This window comes from Bufo bufo, chromosome 4 (assembly GCF_905171765.1).
Source record: "Bufo bufo chromosome 4, aBufBuf1.1, whole genome shotgun sequence".
Classification (NCBI taxonomy): Eukaryota; Metazoa; Chordata; class Amphibia; order Anura; family Bufonidae; genus Bufo; species Bufo bufo.
The window spans coordinates 256476989-256501382 of NC_053392.1; the positions used below are offsets into that span (position 1 = coordinate 256476989).

The following is a 24394-nucleotide window of genomic DNA, read 5'->3' on the forward strand; positions in this document are numbered from 1 at the left end:
TTCAATCATATTATTGGTGGCCTCCCTGATTAGGCTGTGAGGAGATTGTCTTTTCTTTTCCTTGTTTTCTGTTTTCACTTGTTTTTGTTATTTTCTTGGTGTCTTAACTTTTGATTTCTTTCTTTCATCCTCCCCACCCCATTACTATAAATAATTTCTTTGCCCTTGCTGTATCGAGTTTTGGGTTAGCATTTCTTATTAGTGTTATTATACAATCTTTAGTTATGTACTCTGTATGGGGATATACAGTGCTGCCCATAATTATTCATACCCCTGTCAAATTTTGACTTAAAGTTACTTTTATTCAACCAGCAAGTAATTTTTTGACGGGAAATGACATAGGTGTCTCCCAAAAGATAATAAGACGATGTACAAAAGGCATTATTGTGGGGAAAAAAAACATTTCTCAGCTTTTATTTACATTTGAGCAAAAAGTGTCCAGTCCAAAATTATTCATACCCTTCTCAATAATCAATAGAAAAGCCTTTATTGGCTATTACAGCAATCAAACGCTTCCTATAATTGCAGACTAGCTTTTTGCATGTCTCCACAGGTATTTTTGCCCATTCATCTTTAGCAATGAGCTCCAAATCTTTCAGGTTGGAGGGTCTTCTTGCCATCACCCTGATCTTTAGCTCCCTCCACAGATTCTCAATTGGATTCAAGTCTGGACTCTGGCTGGGCCACTCCAAAACGTTAATGTTGTTGTCTGCTAACCATTTCTTCACCACTTTTGCTGTGTGTTTTGGGTCATTGTCATGCGGAAATGTCCACTGGTGCCCAAGGCCAAGTTTCTCTGCAGACTGCCTGATGTTGTCGTTGAGAATCCTCATGTATTGCTCTTTTTTCATGCTGCCGTTTACTGTGATTAGGTTCCCTAGTCCATTGGCTGAAAAACACCCCCAAGCATTAGGTTCCCACCCCCATGTTTGACAGTGGGAATGGTGTTCTTTGGGTTGAAGGCTTCTCCTTTTTTACGCCAAATGAAGGAAACATCATTGTGACCAAACAATTCAATTTTTGTTTCATCTGACCATAACACAGAAGACCAAAAGTCTTCTTCTTTGTCTTCTCTGTCCAGATGAGCTTTTGCAAAGGTCAAAAAATTACTTGCTGGTTGAATAAAAGTAACTTTAAGTCAAAATTTGCCAGGGGTATGAATAATTATGGGCAGCACTGTACCTATACTGTGGGACATACCCATGTGGTATAATTGGCTGGCCACTATGTGAGATGTATGTTTTATAGTACACATATCTATATCTTGATTACGCTGGACATGTGTAACATCTGTTTGACGGTAGTAACAGCATAGGTTAGGTGATTCTGGCACCTTTATACATCTGCTGTTTCCTCTTTATTCTTATTTTTATATTGTGATATGCTATGTATATGGATTTTTTATGCAATAAAATGGATTTATATTTTTTGACTATGTCGTTGTTTGTGAGTGAACAACATTGTAGGTATATGTTGGTTATTGCATATATGCCCTGATTTAATGTTGGTATATTGAGGCCTGTGTTGGTTTTGTTAAACTTACATGTGTTTGACTTCAACTTTGCAACATATGGCAAGAATTCAATTATATCACCCTTGGTACATTTACATAGAAATAAGGGTCTGGAAACTAAAATCTGGAGTGACTTCAAGAAATAGAAGAAGCTGTATCTGTCTTTTATATTTTTTCTCCTTTTATGATCCACTCTCCTGATTTTGGCTTCCAAAACTGCATCAAGGAACCTGACCATGTGGGCGTACCATAAGGGTGCGGCCACACAGTCAGGTTTCCTGATGCCGTTTTGGGAGCCAAAATCAGGTGTGAATTCAAAAAAGAGAAGTCATAAATGTCCTGTGCACTTTCTATCCCTTTGGGATTCCCTCTTGATTTTGGCCTCCAAAATTTCATTCAGAAACCTGACTGTGTGGCCGGACCCTAATAGATATAATTCATTGGCATGTCCATCTACGATTTTATAAGAATAATTCCATTTGTTTCTCATCTAGGTGGAAGCTGCTGATTCTGACACAGAAAGCAAAGGAAGGGAATATCATTCTGTGGGGGTGCAGGTAGAAGATGAAAAGCGGTAAGATCAACCATACCTCCTATCTCTCCATTTGGTTTGTATTCATGACTGTTTCATTTTCGGCAATGATAGAATTGCATCAAAGTGAAATATAGGCTCAAAATACAGTACAGAAGCTATAAGCCTAAGAAATAGCCAGCATGGCGCTTTTATCAGATTAAAAATGCATCGTTCCCAGGACTTTCTTTTATTTATTTTTTTATGCCTACCTGTAAATAACTTGCAAATTAATTCAAACCAGTTTACCATGAGGATCAGTCAAGGGTCAATACTGTATACGAGCAAAATGTCTTCTATCTACCGTATGTATTTGTTTTGTAAAGTTGACCAATCGTGCCACATAGTCTCATAAACAGGGCCAGCCTTAGAAGAGTGTGAGCTGTGTAGTCACACAGGGTGCATCACATGTCACTAGTAAAGGGGCGCACTGGCCTGGCCATCCAGAGCTTGCATCTTGGATCCCTCACTTTCATTTGAAACCTACAGAATGGCAGAGGCAAAGGATGCATGTCACTACACCAAAAGCTTAGTTGTCACATCAAAGAACTAAGGGTCCATTCACACATCCATATGTGTTTTGCGGATCCGCAAAACACGGACATCGGCAATGTGCGTTCCGCATTTTGCGGACCACACATCGCCGGCACTCTTATAGAAAATGCCTTTTCTTGTCCGGACAAGAATAGGACATGTTTTATTTTTTTGGGGAACGGAAGTGCGGATCCGCAAATGCGGATGAGGACAACACATTCCGGCCCCATTGAAAATGAATGGGTCCACACCTGTTCCGCAAAATTGCAGAACGGATGCAAACCGTTTGCGGACGTGTGAATGGACCCTAAAGATGCATACAAATACACACACCATCATCATCATAACGTCACCTCTCCTGACATGTCTCATTTAATAAACATATGTAGTCTATATGAAATAATAATTCTGAGCATCTTTTCTTTGACTTCTGAGTTGTGTCATCCCTCTTTTATTTCTTCTGGAAGTGTATGAATCAATTGACAGCTAGACATTACCATTCCCCTCATCCCTACACATGATGACACTTGTCAATTCATGTTTGCCCTTCCAGGAGCAATAACTGAGAAATGACACAAAGCAGAGTTTTAAGGAAAGATGCTCCAGAATTATTTCTTCACAGGGAATACTGGTATTTACTAAACATACATGTAAGAAGAGCTGACTAGTCCTTTTCATATCAACAAAAAAATATCTTAAAGGGGGTTTCCAGGAAACAAAGAAAAAAACACTGAAAATACTAGAAAAAAAGTGTTATTCTAAATAAATTCTAAATGCCTTTAAATATTAAGTATTGTCTACAGGCAATCAGAGGAGGAATTAAAATGGCCACTGTCAGATTTCTCAACAAGGAATCTGTCCTAAATACACAGCAGGGCGGCCTGTGTCAGAAGGCAGAGCACAGAGCATGAGCCCTATGTGAGCTCCCTTCTCTGCTTGTATTAGCACTGTGAAGCACGATATTACAATGCATTCGGAAAGTCTTCAGACCCTTTCATTTTTATCACTTTTTTTATGTAGTAGTAATGTGCCAAAATAAAATAAAAAAAAGGTTTTTCTTCATCAGTCTGCACCCAATGACTCATAATGACAAAATGAAAACAGAATATTAGAAATCTTTGCTAATTTATTGAAAAGAAAAAACTAAAATCTTGCGTTGACATAAGTATTCAGACCCTTTACGCAGTACTTAGTTGAAGCACCTTTGGCAGTGACAGTCTCCAGTCTTCTTGGGTATGATGCTACAATGTTTGCACATCTGGATTTAGGGAGTTTCTGCTATTCTTCTCTGCAGATCCTCTCAAGCTCTGTCAGTTTGGATGGGGAACGTCAGTGGACAGCCATTTCCAGGTCTCTCCAGCAATGTTTAGTTGGGTTCAAACCAGGGATCTGGCTGGTTGACTCAAGGACATTCACAGAGTTGTACCTAAGCCTCTACTGGGTTCTCTTGGCTGTATGGTTAGGGTCATTGTCTTGTTGGGATGTGAACCTTTGGCCTAGTCTGAGGTCCAGAGCACAATGGATCAGGTTTTCATTAAGAATATCTCTGTACTTTGCTCCATTCAGCTTTCTCTCAACCCTGACCAGTCTCCCTGTCTCAGTCACTGAAAAACACCACACAGAATGATGCTGCTACTACCATCCTTCACTGTAGGGATGTATTGAGGGGAAGGTGATGAGCAGTGCATGGTTTACTCCAGACATGACACTTAGAATTGAGGCCAAAAAGTTCTAACTTGGTTTCATCAGACCAGAGAATCTTGTTTCTCACAGTCTGAGGGTCCTTTAGGTGTCCTGTGTCTTTTACTGAGGAGAGGCTTCTTTCTGGCCACTCTGCCATAAAGCTCAGATTGGTGGAGTGCTGCAGTGGTGGTTGACGTTCTGGAAGTTTTTTTCCATTTGCACACAGGATCTTTGGAGTTCAGCCAGAGTTACCACTGTGTTCTTGGTCATCTCTCTTACCAAGGCCCTTCTCCTCTGATTGCTTAGTTTAGTGGGTGGGGGGAAGCTCTAGGAAGAGTTCTGGTTGTTCCAAACTTTTTATTTAATAATGATTCAGGCAACTTTGCTCCTGGGAACCTTCAGTGCAGCGCCATTTCCTTTCCAGAGCTGTGCCTCCACAAAATCATGGCTTGGTTTTTGCTCTGATATGCATAGTCACCTGTGATACCTTATATAGACAGGGGGGAAGCTATTTCCAAATCCTGTCCAATCAACTGAAATTAGCAGTGGATTCAATTCAAAGTGTAGAAGCATCTCAAATATGATCAAGAGAAATGGGATGTCCCAGAGCTAAATTTCAATTGTCATGACAAAGAGTTTGAATACTTATGTCCATGAGAAACTTTAGTTCTTCCTTTTTAATACATTTGCAAAAATGTCTAAAATTCTGTTTTCACTTTGTCATTACAGGGTCTTGAATGCACAATGTTGGTGAAGGGAGCAGGGCTTACATAGGGCTCCCACTCTGTGTTCTGCATTTTGACACAGGCCGTCCTGCTGTATGATTAAGACAGATTCCTTCTGAGGAATCTGATAGAGGGCATTTCAATTCCTCCACAGATTGCCCCTAGACAAAGCAAGTCATTATAAATAAATCTGTCACCATAAAATGCAGTACATTCAGCAGGCAATATGGCAATATGCTATAGAGCAGGAGGAGCTGAGCAACTTGATACATACAGTAGTTTTGCTGAAAAAGATTTGGTAAAACTTCAGCACACTTCTTTTTGAGTTCAGTTGTACACAGAGACCAACATAGTGACTGACAGCTATCTATGTATATACACTTAGGGCTCATTCACACGAACGCGTGCTGCCCGTTGCTGTATTGCGGATCTGCAATACACGGCCACCGTTCCGTGTGCATTCCGCATCACGGATGCGGACCCATTCACTTCAATGGGTCCGCAAATCCGGAGATGCGGAACGGAAACACGGAACGGAACACTACGGAAGCTCTATATTTTTGCGGAACAGACAGTGCCCATGCATTGCGGACCAGGGGCACAGCACGGGCACGGGCTTCACACGTTCGTGTGGGACCAACACAGATGCCTTCAGCTGCCAAGCGCACATGTAACAGGTCAGCCAGTGTCATAGGTACAAATCTGCTGACAGGTGCCCTTTAAATGTATAAATTACAAGTTTTACTAAATTCCCCCCCCCCCCCCAAAAAAAAATGTCTATATCAATCTGCTAAGCTTCTCCTGCTCTACAACGTGCTGCCTGCAGATTACACTGCTTTTTGTGGTGGCAGGTCTTCTTTAAATAGTATGAATAAAGTGAATTGTTTGACGGCATTCACTACTGTGCTCCATATAATCTCCAGATACAGGTTATTATTATATGATAACTCACTTTCTTCTTTTCCATATCTTAGCAAAGGACGATTCAAGAGGTCAAACAGCGTGACAGCGGCTGTTCAAGCAGACTTAGAATTAGAAGGTTTTCCTGGTCATATCACAATGGAAGATAAAGGCCTCCAGTTTGGATCCTCATTTCAAAGACATTCTGAACCTAGTACTCCAACTCAGTATGGTGCAGTAAGAACAGTGCGGACTCAGGGTTTGTTTAGTTACAGGGAAGATTACAGGACGCCTGTAGACACTTCAAATCTGCCCCCACCAGATCCCTGGCTAGAGCCTGCTCATGATGTAGTGGACTCAGGCAGAATATCACCCACTCGACAAGATGGAACATGGTTTATGAAGTTGCTCCATGCTGAAACCAAAAGAATGGAAGACTGGTGTAAGGACATGGAGAGGGAGGCAGAGGAGAACGACCTTTCTGAAGAAAGTAAGAAACCTTTCTCGTTTTTTTGTTATACTTTGTTCTATATTTTTGTTCTATATTATTACCGTATTTTTCGCTTTATAAGACGCACCTGATGATAAGACGCACCTAGATTTTTGAGGAGGAAAATAAGAAAAAAAAATTTTGAACCAAAAGGTGTGCTTTTGGAGGGGTTTTGAACTAATGGTGTGCTTTTGGAGGGGTTTTGAACTAATGGTGGTCTGTGGATGACGCACTGTTATGGGGGGACCTGTGGGTGACGCACTGTTATGGGGGGACCTGTGGGTGACGCACTGTTATGGGGGGACCTGTGGGTGACGCACTGTTATGGGGGGACCTGTGGGTGACGCACTGTTATGGGGGGACCTGTGGGTGACGCACTGTTATGGGGGGACCTGTGGGTGACGCACTGTTATGGGGGACCTTTGGGTGACGCACTACTACGGGGGATGTAGCATCATATATAGCATCTTATGTAATGGGGGTCACTATTCACACAGGGACAATATACTGTGACACATATGATACTGTAAGATGATCTTATGCTGGTCACAGTATCATGTGTCACAGTATATTGTCCCTGTGCGAATAGTGACCCCCATTACACCACAGGGCACACAGTAGACTTTATATGTAAAATCTTTTAATGGCTCCGCTTTCTTCTATACCAGTACTCACTATAAAAGCAGCAGTCCGGCCAGCACGTGACGTCACTCACTCAGTCAGTCACGCTCCTGCCAGCTTCATTAATGAAGTGGGAGGAGCATGACCGAGTGAGTGACGTCACGCGCCGGCAGGACCGCTGCTTTCATAGTGAGTACTGGTATAGAAGAAAGCAGAGTGTAATGAAGCCGTTTTCATATGTAAAGTCTATAATCTTCAAGCAGTGTCTCTGCTTTAAACTAGGGCAATCCTCTGTAGTGCAACTCACTATGAAAGCGGCAGGCAGAGCGGCAGCGTAACCTCGCGATTCTCACTCATTAATGCTCCTCCCACTTCCTTCCCATGAATGAGTGAGAATCGCGAGGTTACGCTGCCGTTCTGCCTGCCGCTTTCATAGTGAGTTGCACTAGAGAGGATTGCCCTAGTTTAAAGCAGAGACACTGCTTGAAGATTATAGACTTTACATGTGATAATTACCGTGAGCGGGGTCCGATGTATTACAGTACAGTGACTGCATCGGGCCCCGCCGCGAGTGTTGCCAGCCTCCGTCCCCTCCTCCCACCCCTCTGATACATTGCGGCTTGCGATGTATCAGCGTCAGCAAAGTAAACATGGCAGTGTTCGCTTTATAAGACGCACTGCCATTTTCCCCCCACTATTGGGGGGGAAAAAGTGCGTCTTATAAAGCGAAAAATACGGTATATATTAATCTTAATCTTCTTATTTTTTAAAATACATTCCAATGATTACCACCTAATCATTAAAATGTAACATATCTTAGTGGTTGGGCTGTATCTTTCAAGTATCATTCCTAAATTATTAGAATTTTTTTTTAAAGGTTGTACAGGATTAGAAAATAGAAACTGTCCACAGGCTGTATGTGGTATTGCAGCTCGGACTTGTTCACTTCTGTGGATTTCGGCAACCCATGGACAAGCCTGGCATTATTTCTGTAAGGCCTCATGCACACGACCGTTTTTCGGGCCCACATCCGAGCCGCAGTTTTTGCGGCACGGGTGCGGACCCATTCACTTCAATGGGGTCGCAAAAGATGCGGACAGCACTCCGTGTGCTGTTCGCATCCGTTGCTCCATTCCGAGGCCCCACAAAAAAAATATAGCATGTCCTATTGTTGTCCGTTTGGCGGACAAGAATAAGCATGTCTACAATGGGCCGCCCGTTCCGTTAATTGCGGACCGCAAAAAAACGGCATGGTTGTGTGCATGTAGCCTAAGAAAGCAGCTATGTTTTCCTAATATGTACAACCCCTTTAAGGCCTGGCAACCACCATCTAATTAAAAATCTTAGAGATTACCAGTGACTACTTGTTTCAATTCATACTCATCAAGAGCTGTGGCTGATTTCAACAACCAAGATTAAAGGATTAACATCTAGTGGGTATATGGTGCTTGTTTTCTGTTCATCCAGTATTACTGTTTGTGCCCTTTATAAATCTATCCCGCTGACTCACTTAATGCGCACAAAATACTGCAATATAGTAACCTCACATTACTATGCTGTATAATCCAAGGGATTTTGAACTAGAGTGAAGATTTGTACTGTAATTATGTGTTGATGTAGAGCAGACATTTCATTCTGTACAATGCCCTGACCAGCTCTCTGATGCTGCCCTCACTATTATCATTTAAAGAGGACTTGTCAGCTCTTGAATTATGTCAATTTTAATAATCATTCTATTACCCCTAAATATTACATTTGTGGATCATAATTTTATACTGCTATTTGTTGTACTGTTCCACTTCATTCTTACTAGAAATGTATGAACTGTGATACCAATTAGAGGTGTGCCCTTACACACTCTGACATTGTCCAGTGAGTACTGACGGTATCACACACCCCCTGCCAAGATAAATGGTGACAGCCAGCTGGTAATTTATTCATACATTTCTAGAAGGCATAACAGAGGAATGTCACAGCATAGAATTAACAGAAAGTTATTGTTTTATGGGAAATACAAGTATTTACTTAGACATGTCATCAGTGTCGACTGGTCCCCTTTAAAGCAAACAGTCATCAGAAAATTACGTATTGTTTAAACTAAGTTTTTATGTTAAATATATTTTTAAGATATTGTTCATGTTGCTATCTATTTACAAAAAAAATAAAACCCTGCATTTTTCACACTGGCCACTAAGCCTAATAATATGTTGAGACTTCCTGTTCATTATACAGTACTCACAGGCAGGATTACGATGACAGATAATACCTAGATAACACTGGATCCACCATTTATAATAGATGTTGGTTAGAGCCTATCTACTCTCCCTTCCTGCACAATGACCTCTGCACAGGTCACAGAGCGTGGCTAGAAAACTCTCTCATAGAAGTCAATGAGGCCCCTCCAAACTATTGTGTCTATGACTCCGCTGGCTGCTGTAAAGCATATCTGTAAATACCGTTTATAGCTCAGGGAATATGGCTTCCCCTATAACCATTGTAAGGGATCATCTCTTTTCAGGGGGTCACACTCACAGATATCTCACCAGACAACGGATTTCCATTTCCAAACTGTGCATTTATTTTGACAGTCTTCTTATAAAGGATAGTCCAGTTATACATCACTTGGTGGGGTGAGGTTCCCGCACCGCCAACACTTAAAACACAAATAAACTCCTGCCCGTCTAGGCACTACCTAAATAAAATACGTCCCTACCTCACTCATAGAGCACAGTTCACACATGGACATTATATGCGGCTTTCCTCAGCCAACATCAATACTGCAGCCTCCAGGCTGTGGCAACTCCAGTACCTTTTGGGGGAGTGTGGCCCAGTAGTCTTCCAGACACTGGGCGTGCAACCCTCGTTCTCTAGGTGTCGCTAGGTCCTCCAAACCTCAGGCTATACAAAGCCTTGTGGCCCCTCAGTCTGCCTGACTGAGACCACACACAGAGCCTCTGCTTCACAAAACAGTCTCGCTCTCCCTCCTCAGACTGACCTACTCTGAGGCACTTTATGCCAGCCTGATTACGACAGGCCTCACCTGCGATCACCTCAGGTAGAAAGGAAAACCCGTACTGGAAGGGTGTGGACTGGGAACTCCCTCTACCAAGCCTAGCCACCAGTCCAAGTAAAATCCAGCCCAAAAAATGTATGCAGAAATGTCTCAGCAAACTATGCTTTGCTGAGACTACTGCCACTCTCTGGATTTTATCTGTCTCACCCATCTGAGGTACCTGAAGTGGGACAACACACCTTCCAGCACTGTTCACATTACCACACCATGTACTGGAAATAAACTTAAAAAAATCTGCAATCTATATATATTAAGAAGGAGGTATGTATGTATGTATGTTCCACGACCACTCAAAAACGCAACCATTATTTTCAACGAAACTTGGTATACACATCCCTTGCTACCTCGAAAGAAATCTTGTGGAGTTCACAGCTCTCTAGGACGGACCGTTCCTGAGATATTCCCAAAAAACAACCTGCATTAGCCAATACAAGCCTGCAAGTCTTTCTCTTCATATTCCAACTTCCATACACACGGTCACATGTGCCTTATCAGCCAATAGAAGCTCACAGGCCCTTAGTCTCCACATACACACAGTTTTACTCCAGGTTTCCATAAAAACAAAGCCATTTTTCTTCACTGTTGTAGGTCAGCTTTAGGCTAGGGCTACACGACGACATATGTCGGGCGACAATAAGTTGCACGACACATAGGGCACAACTACACTGCTACATGTGTCGCGCGATAGTGGCAGAAAAATCCATCTTGGATGGATTTTTTGCAACTGCTGTGTCACAGTCACAGCATGTCACATCTCGCAGTGCGACACCATAACCTATAATTATAAAAATTATTAAGACAAAATGTTGCGCGACTTGTCGTCATGTAGCCCTAGCATTAAAGGGGCAGGGCGCTGCACTGGTCACTGTTAAAGGGGCAGGCACTGTGGAGGTCACTGTTAAAGGGGTCAGAGGCCACTATTAAAGGGGCAACTGCTGTGGAGGTCACTGTTAAGGCAGCAGGGTATTGTGAAGTCACTGTTAAGGCAGCGGGGTACTGTGGAGGTCACTGTTAAGGCAGCAGGGTATTGTGAGGTCACTGTTAAGGGACGGGCCCCTGAGGAGGTCATTGTCAAGGGAGTGGGGTGCTGTGAAACTCACTGTTATAGGGGTGGACTGCTGTGAAGGTCAAAGTTAAGGGGATGGGCTGCTGTGGGGGGTCAGTGTTAAGGGGATAGGCTGGTGTGGAGGTCAAAGTTAAGGGGATAGGCTGCTGTAGGGGGGTCAGTGTTAAGGGGTGGGGGACTGTGGAGTTCACTGTTAAAGGGGCAGGGTGCTATAGAGGTCACTGTTATAGGGGATACTGTCGATATCTTTTAGCAACATTAAAAGAAATAGATGAAATATACCTGTGCGAAGCCGGGTCCTTCTGCTAGTCAGAAAAAAAAACGAGATTAGAAAAAAGGGAAAATATATCACTTTCTGATTTTAAGTAATAAAAGAATATAGGTGATACACTTCCTTTTAGACAATGGTGTTCACCATGCCTTGTTTGAAATCAGCATTATCTATTATGATTATAAGGGATTGTTAGAGGAATTTCCCAGTATAGACATGATGGTCGGCTCACATTATTGTTACCTTTTCTGTATTTCTACTAATATTATAATACATACTTTTGATATCTTTGGCTTTTCTTGATGGGTCCTAGGAGAGATGAGGGTACAGTTATAGGAACTAAGGTTGTCCTGTGTGCTCCATTTCTCTCCTTGTATACAGGAGCCGGTGTGGACAGCCTCAAAGGCATTAATCAATGTTTCTTCCACAAAAAAGACAATAAGAGCTGTGTTTCATCAGAGCCTATAAAGTTAATGAACAGAACTGCAGGGCATAAAATCTGCATTATGTCCTCTGTTCCATGACATTCTCCAGAGCTGTAATTTAGTTTGTTGGATGCATATAAACGGATTTGTCTTTGGATGGTAAGATAAAGTGACATTGGTTTACATGGCTTATTTTACATTGTCAGATGAATCTGTTAGTATGTGATTAGGTCAAAATGAAAGCAACATAATAAAAAAAAGTCAACCCGATATTTCAGCTACAAAAAGAAATGTCATAGTTACAATTTTATCAGTGTTGTTGTAGTCGGCTCCTGTTTATTTCTCTACTGTATGATGATACGCTGTATGATGAGCTAGCAAGACAAGAACAATGGGGCACGCATGGATATAATTATAACCATAGCAGAAACTCTCCATCCAGGAGGCTGCGGCAGACCACTTAGGCAGGGGAAGGTGGTTACATTGTGTAAAGCAAGGTGGTGGCTTTCTGCTAGTTGTAAATTCAGTTTATTGTCGACTGTTTGGTGGTGGGGCACCCCTGCCGATTGGCTGTTTAAAGGTGTTGTAGCAAAATGCAATGTGCATTGTGTGGCTGTACTTGGTATTACAGCCTGGGACCATTGACTTGAACATAGTCCATGTGACCGATGAACGTCATGTCGCTGGCCTGGAAAGAGGCCGCAGCACTCCCTCTTTAAACAGAAATTGGGGCTGCTGGGAGTCGAACCCTTACCGATCAGATATTGATAACATATCCTGAGGATAGGTTGTCACTATTCAATATTGTACTCCTGTTAAAACCCTTTTAATGCTCCTTCATGTGAGGTGCCCAGTAGTAACAGGGCCATGGTGGCACATGGCATACATGTGAAAGTTATGGTAATTAGTCATCGATAATTATATACATAATTCATACATATTCATATAAATATCAACATGATCATCCTTCATAAGTAGAGTTGAGCGAACACCTGGATGTTCGGGTTCGAGAAGTTCGGCCGAACTTCCCGGAAATGTTCGGGTTCGGGATCCGAACCCGATCCGAACTTCGTCCCGAACCCGAACCCCATTGAAGTCAATGGGGACCCGAACTTTTGGGCACTAAAAAGGCTGTAAAACAGCCCAGGAAAGAGCTAGAGGGCTGCAAAAGGCAGCAACATGTAGGTAAATCCCCCGCAAACAAATGTGGATAGGGAAATGAGTTAAAATAAAAATTTAAAAAATAAAAATGAACCAATATCAATTGGACAGAGGTCCCATAGCAGAGAATCTGGCTTCACGTCAGCAGAGAATCAGTCTCTTCATGCCATAGCAAAGAATCTGGCTTCATGTCAGCAGAGAATCAGTCTTTTCATGCCATAGCAGAGAATCTGGCTTCATGTCAGCGCAGAATCAGTCTTCATGTCATAGCAGAGAATCAGGCTTCACGTCACCCACCACTGGAACAGGCCACTGTCACACATTTAGGCCCCGGCACCCAGGCAGAGGAGAGGTCCCGTAACAGAGAATCTGGCCTTATGTCAGCACAGAATCTGTCTTCATGTCATAGCAGAGAATCAGGCTTCACGTCACCCACCACTGGAACAGGCCACTGTCACACATTTAGGCCCCGGCACCCAGACAGAGGAGAGCGGTCCCGTAACAGAGAATCTGGCCTTATGTCAGCGCAGAATCTGTCTTCATGTCATAGCAGAGAATCAGGCTTCACGTCACCCACCACTGGAACAGGCCACTGTCACACATTTAGGCCCAGGCACCCAGGCAGAGGAGAGAGGTCCCGTAACAGAGAATCTGGCCTTATGTCAGTGCAGAATCTGTCTTCATGTCATAGCAGAGAATCAGGCTTCACTTCACCCACCACTGGAACAGGCCACTGTCACACATTTAGGCCCAGGCACCCAGGCAGAGGAGAGAGGTCCCGTAACAGAGAATCTGGCCTTATGTCAGCGCAGAATCTGTCTTCATGTCATAGCAGAGAATCAGGCTTCACGTCACCCACCACTGGAACAGGCCACTGTCACACATTTAGGCCCCGGCACCCAGACAGAGGAGAGCGGTCCCGTAACAGAGAATCTGGCCTTATGTCAGCGCAGAATCTGTCTTCATGTCATAGCAGAGAATCAGGCTTCACGTCACCCACCACTGGAACAGGCCACTGTCACACATTTAGGCCCAGGCACCCAGGCAGAGGAGAGAGGTCCCGTAACAGAGAATCTGGCCTTATGTCAGCGCAGAATCTGTATTCATGTCATAGCAGAGAATCAGGCTTCACGTCACCCACCACTGGAACAGGCCACTGTCACACATTTAGGCCCAGGCACCCAGGCAGAGGAGAGAGGTCCCGTAACAGAGAATCTGGCCTTATGTCAGCGCAGAATCTGTCTTCATGTCATAGCAGAGAATCAGGCTTCACGTCACCCACCACTGGAACAGGCCACTGTCACACATTTAGGCCCAGGCACCCAGGCAGAGGAGAGAGGTCCCATAACAGAGAATCTGGCCTTATGTCAGCGCAGAATCTGTATTCATGTCATAGCAGAGAATCAGGCTTCACGTCACCCACCACTGGAACAGGCCACTGTCAAACATTTAGGCCCAGGCACCCAGGCAGAGGAGAGAGGTCCCGTAACAGAGAATCTGGCCTTATGTCAGCGCAGAATCAATAACTTGACCAGCTAAAACAGTACAGATTTGGTTAAATAGAGATGTGAGGCCTGGTTTTTTTTGCGCTGTGTGACAGGTATAGGTTTAATCACAGAATCAGATTTCTATCAGCACGCTAGCGTGTGTCTTAGGTTTTTCTGAATGACACTATCACTAGCTTCAATGTAAGATATTCTTTTTGGGATAGATTTCAAGTAGGCCTCAAATACCAGAAACTAGTTATTTTGAGAATGGCAAATTTGGGAATGCTTTTTCAACCCAGAAAAAAAAGTGTGCTTTTACGGTCACTACAAATAACTTGACCAGCTAAAACAGTACAGATTTGGTTAAATAGAGATGTGAGGCCTGTTTTTTTTGCGCTGTGTGACAGGTATAGGTTTAATCACAGAATCAGACTTCTATCAGCACGCTAGCGTGTGTCTTAGGTTTTTCTGAATGACACTATCACTAGCTTCAATGTAAGATATTCTTTTTGGGATAGATTTCAAGTAGGCCTCAAATACCAGAAACTAGTTATTTTGAGAATTGCAAATTTGGGAATGGTTTTTCAACCCAGAAAAAAAAGTGTGCTTTTACGGTCACTACAAATAACTTGACCAGCTAAAACAGTACAGATTTGGTTAAATAGAGATGTGAGGCCTGTTTTTTTTGCGCTGTGTGACAGGTATAGGTTTAATCACAGAATCAGATTTCTATCAGCACGCTAGCGTGTGTCTTAGGTTTTTCTGAATGACACTATCACTAGCTTCAATGTAAGATATTCTTTTTGGGATAGATTTCAAGTAGGCCTCAAATACCAGAAACTAGTTATTTTGAGAATGGCAAATTTGGGAATGGTTTTTCAACCCAGAAAAAAAAGTGTGCTTTTACGGTCACTACAAATAACTTGACCAGCTAAAACAGTACAGATTTGGTTAAATAGAGATGTGAGGCCTGTTTTTTTTTGCGCTGTGTGACAGGTATAGGTTTAATCACAGAATCAGACTTCTATCAGCACGCTAGCGTGTGTCTTAGGTTTTTCTGAATGACACTATCACTAGCTTCAATGTAAGATATTCTATTTGGGATAGATTTCAAGTAGGCCTCAAATACCAGAAACTAGTTATTTTGAGAATTGCAAATTTGGGAATGGTTTTTCAACCCAGAAAAAAAAGTGTGCTTTTACGGTCACTACAAATAACTTGACCAGCTAAAACAGTACAGATTTGGTTAAATAGAGATGTGAGGCCTGTTTTTTTTGCGCTGTGTGACAGGTATAGGTTTAATCACAGAATCAGATTTCTATCAGCACGCTAGCGTGTGTCTTAGGTTTTTCTGAATGACACTATCACTAGCTTCAATGTAAGATATTCTTTTTGGGATAGATTTCAAGTAGGCCTCAAATACCAGAAACTAGTTATTTTGAGAATGGCAAATTTGGGAATGGTTTTTCAACCCAGAAAAAAAAGTGTGCTTTTACGATCACTACAAATAACTTGACCAGCTAAAACAGTACAGATTTGGTTAAATAGAGATGTGAGGCCTGTTTTTTTTTGCGCTGTGTGACAGGTATAGGTTTAATCACAGAATCAGATTTCTATCAGAACGCTAGCGTGTGTCTTAGGTTTTTCTGAATGACACTATCAGTACCTTCAATGTAAGATATTCTTTTTGGGATAGATTTCAAGTAGGCCTCAAATACCAGAAACTAGTTATTTTGAGAATGGCAAATTTGGGAATGGTTTTTCAACCCAGAAAAAAAAGTGTGCTTTTACGGTCACTACAAATAACTTGACCAGCTAAAACAGTACAGATTTGGTTGAATAGAAATGTCAGGTCTATTTTTTAGGCGCTGGGTGACAGGCTCAACTTGCCCCTGATGTAATATATGGCCAAAAAATAACCACACTGTTGATGGTTAAATGCACTTGGGTGACACAGGCTCAGCCTGCACCAGATGTAGTATATAGCCAAAAAATAATCAGACTGTCGATGGTTAAATGCACTTCGGTGACACAGGCTCAGCCTGCAGCTGATGTAGTATATGGCCAAAAAATAACCAGACTGTTGATGGTTAAATGCACTTCGGTGACACAGGCTCAGCCTGCAGCTGATGTAGGATATAGCACAAAATAACCACACTATCGATGGTTAAATACACTTGGTGATAGCTTGTGCTGGTTCACCACAAGTCACAAAATGGCCGCCGATCACCCCAGAAAAAAATTGATCTAAAAACGCTCTGGGCAGCCTCAAAAAAGTGAGCAAGTCAATAATAGCACTTCAATGATCCACAGCTGCAGATCGATCACAGAATGAAGTCTTTTGGAGGAGGTAATCTGCCTAATCTCGCCCTAACGTCGCAGCTGCAACCTCTCCCTATACTGATCATAGCAGAGTGACGTGCGGCGCTACGTGACTCCAGCTTAAATAGAGGCTGGGTCACATGCTGCACTGGCCAATCACAGCCATGCCAATAGTAGGCATGGCTGTGATGGCCTCTTGGGGCAAGTAGTATGACGCTTGTTGATTGGCTGCTTTGCAGCCTTTCAAAAAGCGCCAAGAAAGCGCCGAACACCGAACCCGAACCCGGACTTTTACGAAAATGTTCGGGTTCGGGTCCATGTCACGGACACCCCAAAATTCGGTACGAACCCGAACTATACAGTTCGGGTTCGCTCATCCCTATTCATAAGTGTTCATCATATATATAGTGCATGAGTATATCTGTGCTGATTAAAGCGCTGTAGTGTGTATGTGCCTTAAAACCATAAAATATGGCTTGATTGTTCAATAATCAAGTAATCCCAAATTTGCATCAAACATTTACATCAATGGGAGGAATTAATGCATCATACAAAACTAACTGATGTAACTGCGCCATAATCTCAGCGTTTTTCATCTAAATAGATACATGATAGATATATAGATATTAGATAGATGATTGATTAATAGATAGATAAATAGATAGATATTAGATAGATGATTGATTAATAGATAGATAGATAGATAGATAGATAGATAGATAGATAGATATGAGATGGATAGATAGATAGATAGATAGATAGATAGATAGATAGATAGATAGATAGATAGATAGAAAAAATCTGGCAGCACTATAAAAAAGAAAAAGAAAAGCGGGTGCAAGCCCAAAGTGACTAGACTATTGCCTAATGTACATAAACAGCAAACAGGCAGCACTCCAAATATAAAAATGAAGATCTTTATTAATAAAGATCTTCATTTTTATTTTTGGAGTGCTGCCTGTTTGCTGTTTAGATAGATAGATAGTAAATAGATATTCGATAGATAGATAGATAGATAGATAGATAGATAGGTAGTAAATAGATATTCGATAGATGGATAGATAAATAGATAGATAGATAGATAGATAGATAGATAGATAGATAGATAGATAGATAGATAGATAGATAGATAGATAGATAGATACTGTAGATATGGGATAGATAGATAGATAGCTAGATAGATAGCTAGATAGATAGATAGATAGATAGATAGTAAATAGATATATAGATAGATAGATAGATAGATAGATAGATAGATAGATAGTAAATAGAAAATAGATAGATAGATAGTAAATAGATAGATAGATAGATAGATAGATAGATAGATAGATAGATAGATAGATAGATAGTAAATAGATATATAGATAGATAGATAGACAGACAGACAGACATATAGATAGAATAAAATAAAATGTTTTAGTATAAAAAACTAACTCAATGAAAAAGCAAAACTGCATAAACACCGCTATATATGTCATGTTGCACCAGATCGGGGTGATTTTGCCATGCCTATGTGACTGTTCAAACATAACATGCCAGGCTTGCTTTGACTCAGTATAATGAACACCTGATGTAGAGTAATGCATTCTGCTGTCACGCCTGTGGTTGGAAATGTACATTTAAGCTATTAAGAGACATAATTACACATCCCTTAGAATGGCTTCATCAATCTGTTTCACGGTTCCTACACATTCGCATTTAGTAGGATTTATTCCGACTTGGTTGCTGCTGGCTGATTTGTTTTACGTTTGTTAAAAAGTTTACTATAGGCCCGTTTTACACAGTGACTCTTGTTCAGATCTAAACGATTACCAGATTCTGTAATGATATAATAAATGACTGATAAAAATGTTGTTGATGTTGTCTAAATTTCCAGTGCAGAAATTGACAAATTTTTTTCAGATTTTTATTTTACCCCTTCATAACCAGGCCCTTTTTCATATTCATTTTTTACTCCCAGCCTTCCCAGAGCCATAACTTTTGTAATTTATGAGGGCTTTTTTTGTGGGACAAGTTGTACTTTGTAATTCCACCATTTACAGTTGCATACAATGTAGTGGGATTGTGAAAAAAAAATTTCAAATGGGGTAGAATTCGGAAAAAAACTGTTTTAGGCATTTTGTTTTTACAGTGTTTCCTATGCAGTAAAACTGATCTGTTAGCAAACATTTATATAGTTTTTCTTGTGTTTTAATACTGAAAAAAAAATGAGAAAATTTTTTTTTCTTTGCTTCGCCATGTATAACTTTTTATTTTTATGTCTATGGAGCTGTGTGAGCTCTCAGTTTTGTGGGATGATCTGTAGTTTTTTTCAATATGATTTATGTGTATGACTTTTGATCACTTTTTATAAAAAAAATTTGGTGGAGGTGTAGTGACAAAAAAAATGGTGAATTGACGATTTTCATGTTTTTCTCCATTACTTCGTATGGGATAAGTATTTTTTTTATTTTAATAGTACAGGCAATTTCAGTCAAAGTTCCCTTAGGACACTTGAACATGCAATCATTAGATTGCTTCTCTCATAGATTCCAATGAATTAGCATTGGAGTCTTTGAGCATTTCACTATGTTCCTATGAAGTCCTGCCACAGGCCAGGTCTCCAAAGGAACGTAGCTGTCACAGGATCCTTCAGGGGGACCAAGGCTGCCTCAAGGAATGAACAGCTCCCCTGATTGCCACTAGGGTGAGACATTTTATCCCCTGAGGTGCTGCGCTTTCATGTATTCGTTACTTAACCGCAGAATCTGAAGGGTCAAATGTCTGTGATTGTTGTTATCGCTGGTTGCAGACATTAGTCCCGGGAGTCTGCTATTTAAAACATCAGGCACTCAGTAGCTACAGTATGGTGCTAGCTGCGCTCACGAGAGTGCGCTATTTTTAAATTTATGATGGGCGGTCAGGAAACAGTATTGCTTTGTGACTTATCACTTATTGGTGATTGCTTCATGTAAACTGCATAGTTGCCAAGAGTCCTGGATTTGCAGGGACTGTCCTTAATTTTCAGAGCAAGTCCTAGCAAATTCTGGCGGTCCTGGACCCAAAATGGGCAGGATTATTCCCATGCATTCTGAATGGAGAGAAATCCGTTCAGGATGCATCAGGATGTCTTCAGTTCCGGAACGGAACGTTTTTTGGCCTGAGAAAATACCGCAGCATGCTGCGCTTTTTGCTCCGGTCAAAAATCCTGAACACTTGCCGCAAGGCCGGATCCAGAATTAATGCCCATTAAAAAGCATTAATCCGGATCTGGCCTTAAGCTAAACGTAGTTTCGGTGCATTACCAGATCCCACGTTTAGCTTTTTCTGAATGGTTACCATGGCTCCCAGGACACTAAAGTCCTGTTTGCCATGGTAAAGTGTAGTGGGGAGCGGGGGAGCAGTACAGGGAGTGCAGAATTATTAGGCAAGTTGTATTTTTGAGGATTAATTTTATTATTGAACAACAACCATGTTCTCAATGAACCCAAAAAACTCCTTAATATCAAAGCTGAATATTTTTGGAAGTAGTTTTTAGTTTGTTTTTAGTTTTATCTATTTTAGGGGGATATCTGTGTGTGCAGGTGACTATTACTGTGCATAATTATTAGGCAACTTAACAAAAAACAAATATATACCCATTTCAATTATTTATTTTTACCAGTGAAACCAATATAACATCTCAACATTCACAAATATACATTTCTGACATTCAAAAACAAAACAAAAACAAATCAGTGACCAATATAGCCACCTTTCTTTGCAAGGACACTCAAAAGCCTGCCATCCATGGATTCTGTCAGTGTTTTGATCTGTTCACCATCAACATTGCGTGCAGCAGCAACCACAGCCTCCCAGACACTGTTCAGAGAGGTGTACTGTTTTCCCTCCTTGTAAATCTCACATTTGATGATGGACCACAGGTTCTCAATGGGGTTCAGATCAGGTGAACAAGGAGGCCATGTCATTAGATTTTCTTCTTTTATACCCTTTTTTGCCAGCCACGCTGTGGAGTACTTGGACGCGTGTGATGGAGCATTGTCCTGCATGAAAATCATGTTTTTCTTGAAGGATGCAGACTTCTTCCTGTACCACTGCTTGAAGAAGGTGTCTTCCAGAAACTGGCAGTAGGACAGGGAGTTGAGCTTGACTCCATCCTCAACCCGAAAAGGCCCCACAAGCTCATCTTTGATGATACCAGCCCAAACCAGTACTCCACCTCCACCTTGCTGGCGTCTGAGTCGGACTGGAGCTCTCTGCCCTTTACCAATCCAGCCACGGGCCCATCCATCTGGCCCATCAAGACTCACTCTCATTTCATCAGTCCATAAAACCTTAGAAAAATCAGTCTTGAGATATTTCTTGGCCCAGTCTTGACATTTCAGCTTGTGTGTCTTGTTCAGTGGTGGTCGTCTTTCAGCCTTTCTTACCTTGGCCATGTCTCTGAGTATTGCACACCTTGTGCTTTTGGGCACTCCAGTGATGTTGCAGCTCTGAAATATGGCCAAACTGGTGGCAAGTGGCATCTTGGCAGCTGCACGCTTGACTTTTCTCAGTTCATGGGCAGTTATTTTGCGCCTTGGTTTTTCCACACGCTTCTTGCGACCCTGTTGACTATTTTGAATGAAACGCTTGATTGTTCGACGATCACGCTTCAGAAGCTTTGCAATTTTAAGAGTGCTGCATCCCTCTGCAAGATATCTCACTATTTTTGACTTTTCTGAGCCTGTCAAGTCCTTCTTTTGACCCATTTTGCCAAAGGAAAGGAAGTTGCCTAATAATTATGCACACCTAATATAGGGTGTTGATGTCATTAGACCACACCCCTTCTCATTACAGAGATGCACATCACCTAATATGCTTAATTGGTAGTAGGCTTTCGAGCCTATACAGCTTGGAGTAAGACAACATGCATAAAGAGGATGATGTGGTCAAAATACTAATTTGCCTAATAATTCTGCATGCAGTGTATAATTACAGTCCGTGCGGCTCCCTGGGCGCTTCAGAGTGACGTCAAGGCGCCCCACGCGCATGGATGATGTGATCGCATGGATCACGTCATCCATGCGCATCGGGCGCTCTGACGTCATTCTGGAACGCCCCGGGACTGTAAGTATACTGCTCCCCCGCTCCCCACTACTACTATGGCAACCAGGACTTTAATAGCGTCCTGGCTGCCATAGTAACACTGAATGCATTTTGAAGACGGATCCGTCTTCAAATGCTTTCAGTTCACTTGCGTTGTTACGGATCCGGCGGGCACCTCCGGCAAATGGAGTACACGACGGATCCGGACAACGCAAGTGTGAAAGAGCCCTAGTAAATATGTAACAGTCCTGAACATGAGTTGGCAAAATAACTAAATTCAGAAGAGGAACCTCATAGTGGCAAGGTGCAAAGATACCAGTAACAGAAAAATTATATTTTTCACTTATACTCAATAAGAGAGAATACTGTCTTTTCTGTGAAGTTGACTTCCTGTAAACTACAAGATTGCATCATCAACATCCATCAAATCCCTTCTGATGGGTCTCAGACACTTCCTCCCCCCAACCAGCTCCACCATCCTTGTTCCTCATATCTCTCCATACATTCAGTTCTGCTGAAAATAAAGGACCTAAAGGATCAGGAGTTCAGTGATAAAGTAAATAAGTTTCTACAATGTTTAGTTGAAGTTTCCCTGACTCACACTAACAGTCTATATACATATCAGTGTGTGTTGTATGCAGAATCTCCGGTGTGATTCTATGAGGTGTAGCTTCACACTGCTCTCCCTTGCCTCCTGCTTGTAAGAGCTGACAGGAAGTAGTAACCTGTCACAAGCAGGAGGCTGGGAAGACAGGCTGAAGTTGAATAACATAGGAATACACTGAGGCTCTGAAGTGAGTTAGGGGACATTAGTTCTATCTCACTGATTTATCACTTGCTGCATTTTGAAAGGAATCAGAGCAGAGCAAGCGCATTATGATGAGACTCTGTCCCCTCTGTCACTTAAAGGGCTTCTGTCACCCCACTAAAGTCATTTTTTTTTTTTGGGCTAGTTAAATTACTTATCTTGCGATATATGAAAATATAATGGTGTTACTCACTTTGATTCAGCAGTTTCTTCTAAAAACAAACTTTTATAATATGTAAATTAGGTCTCTACCAGCAAGTAGGGCGGCTACTTGCTGGTAGCAGCTGCAGAAAACCGCCCCCTCGTTGTGTTGATTGACAGGGCCAGCCGGGATCTCCTCCTCCGGCCAGCCCTGTCGGCATTTAAAAAATCGCGCGCTGTGTTCATTCTGCGCAGGCGCTCTGAGTTGAGGAGGCTCGTCTCCTCAGCACTCCCTCAGTGCGCCTGCGCCGATGACGTCTTCTATTTCGGTGATGTCATCGGCGCAGGCGCACTGAGGCAGTTCTGAGGAGGCGAGCCTCCTCATCTCAGAGCGCCTGCGCAGAATGAACACAGGCGCGCGATTTTTAAAATGCCGACAGGGCTGGCCGGAGGAGGAGATCCCGGCTGGCCCTATCAATCAACACGACCCTCAACGACATGACTAATATAATTAATAAATGTGTCTATAAATGTCTACGGGAGTTCCCAGATTCACAATAATAGCTATCATCAGCTTACAATGAAATAACTCTGTGGGTGAAAATCTGCTGTTACAACCACACAAATGCTGCAGGACCCCACAAGAGTTAAATCAGGGTTCAAGAGCCACTGATTTAGCATAAGCCCTTTAAGATATTCTCTTAGTTTTATTTTATTCCTTGAGTTGTCGCTTCTTCTCATTTTGCTGTTGCCTTAAATTGTTAACATGAAGGTAATATGTGCTTTTATGTTCAGATCTAGGGAAAATCCGGAGTGCAGTGGGAAGCGCACAGTTGCTCATGTCCCAAAAGTTTCAACAGTTTTACTGGCTGTGTCAGCAAAATTTGGTAAGTGAACATTGCAGTATTTTATATCACTTTATTTCTATGTTTAAGGTAAGGGCTACACGGCGACACCTGTCACGGACAGGATTGCTGAGTAGCAGTGATTCTATAGAAATCAATGGGATCGCCGCGGCAGTCGCAAGAAATCCAACACGGCTAGATTTCTTGCGACTGCCGCAGCTATCCCATTCATTTCTATGGTATCACCGCTACTCAGCGATCCTGGCCGTGACAGGTGTCGCCGTGTAGCCCTTGCCTAAGGGTATGATCACGTGGTCAGGATTCTGCATGCAGTTATGGAAGCCAAACCAGGAGTGAATTCAAGAAAAGAGGAGAAGTTGTATCTGTCATTTATACTTTCTCTCCTTTTATGGTCCGCTCCTGATTTTGGCTTACAAAACTGCATGCAAAAACCTGACTGCGTGGCCGTACCCTAATGCCCCACTACTGATACAATCAGATTTCATGCTTACACTAAAAAAAGATAAAAAGTGCAGTCAAGAGAAGGAGCGCTAGAAAAATTGTTCAGTTGGGCCTCTTCATTCTTTTATCTCAGTAGGCTTATAAAACACATTTTGAATGAATGTTCCAAAAGAATTAACTTTATGTGACAAACCCAAATCAGATCAGTTGTGATGTATTAATATGATCT

The 24394-nt window shown here is 42.0% G+C and overlaps 1 protein-coding gene across 1 annotated transcript in view; it reads left to right on the forward strand.

Moving 5' to 3' along the window:
• Positions 1–24394, forward strand: part of DLGAP2 (DLG associated protein 2) — a 166082-nt gene that overhangs the window by 128631 nt on the left and 13057 nt on the right. Inside the window, exons 6-8 of the mRNA XM_040426807.1 lie at positions 2008–2087; positions 6001–6416; positions 23654–23745. Coding sequence (XP_040282741.1) covers positions 2008–2087; positions 6001–6416; positions 23654–23745 — 588 coding nt within the window. The remainder of the gene's footprint in view (positions 1–2007; positions 2088–6000; positions 6417–23653; positions 23746–24394) is intronic.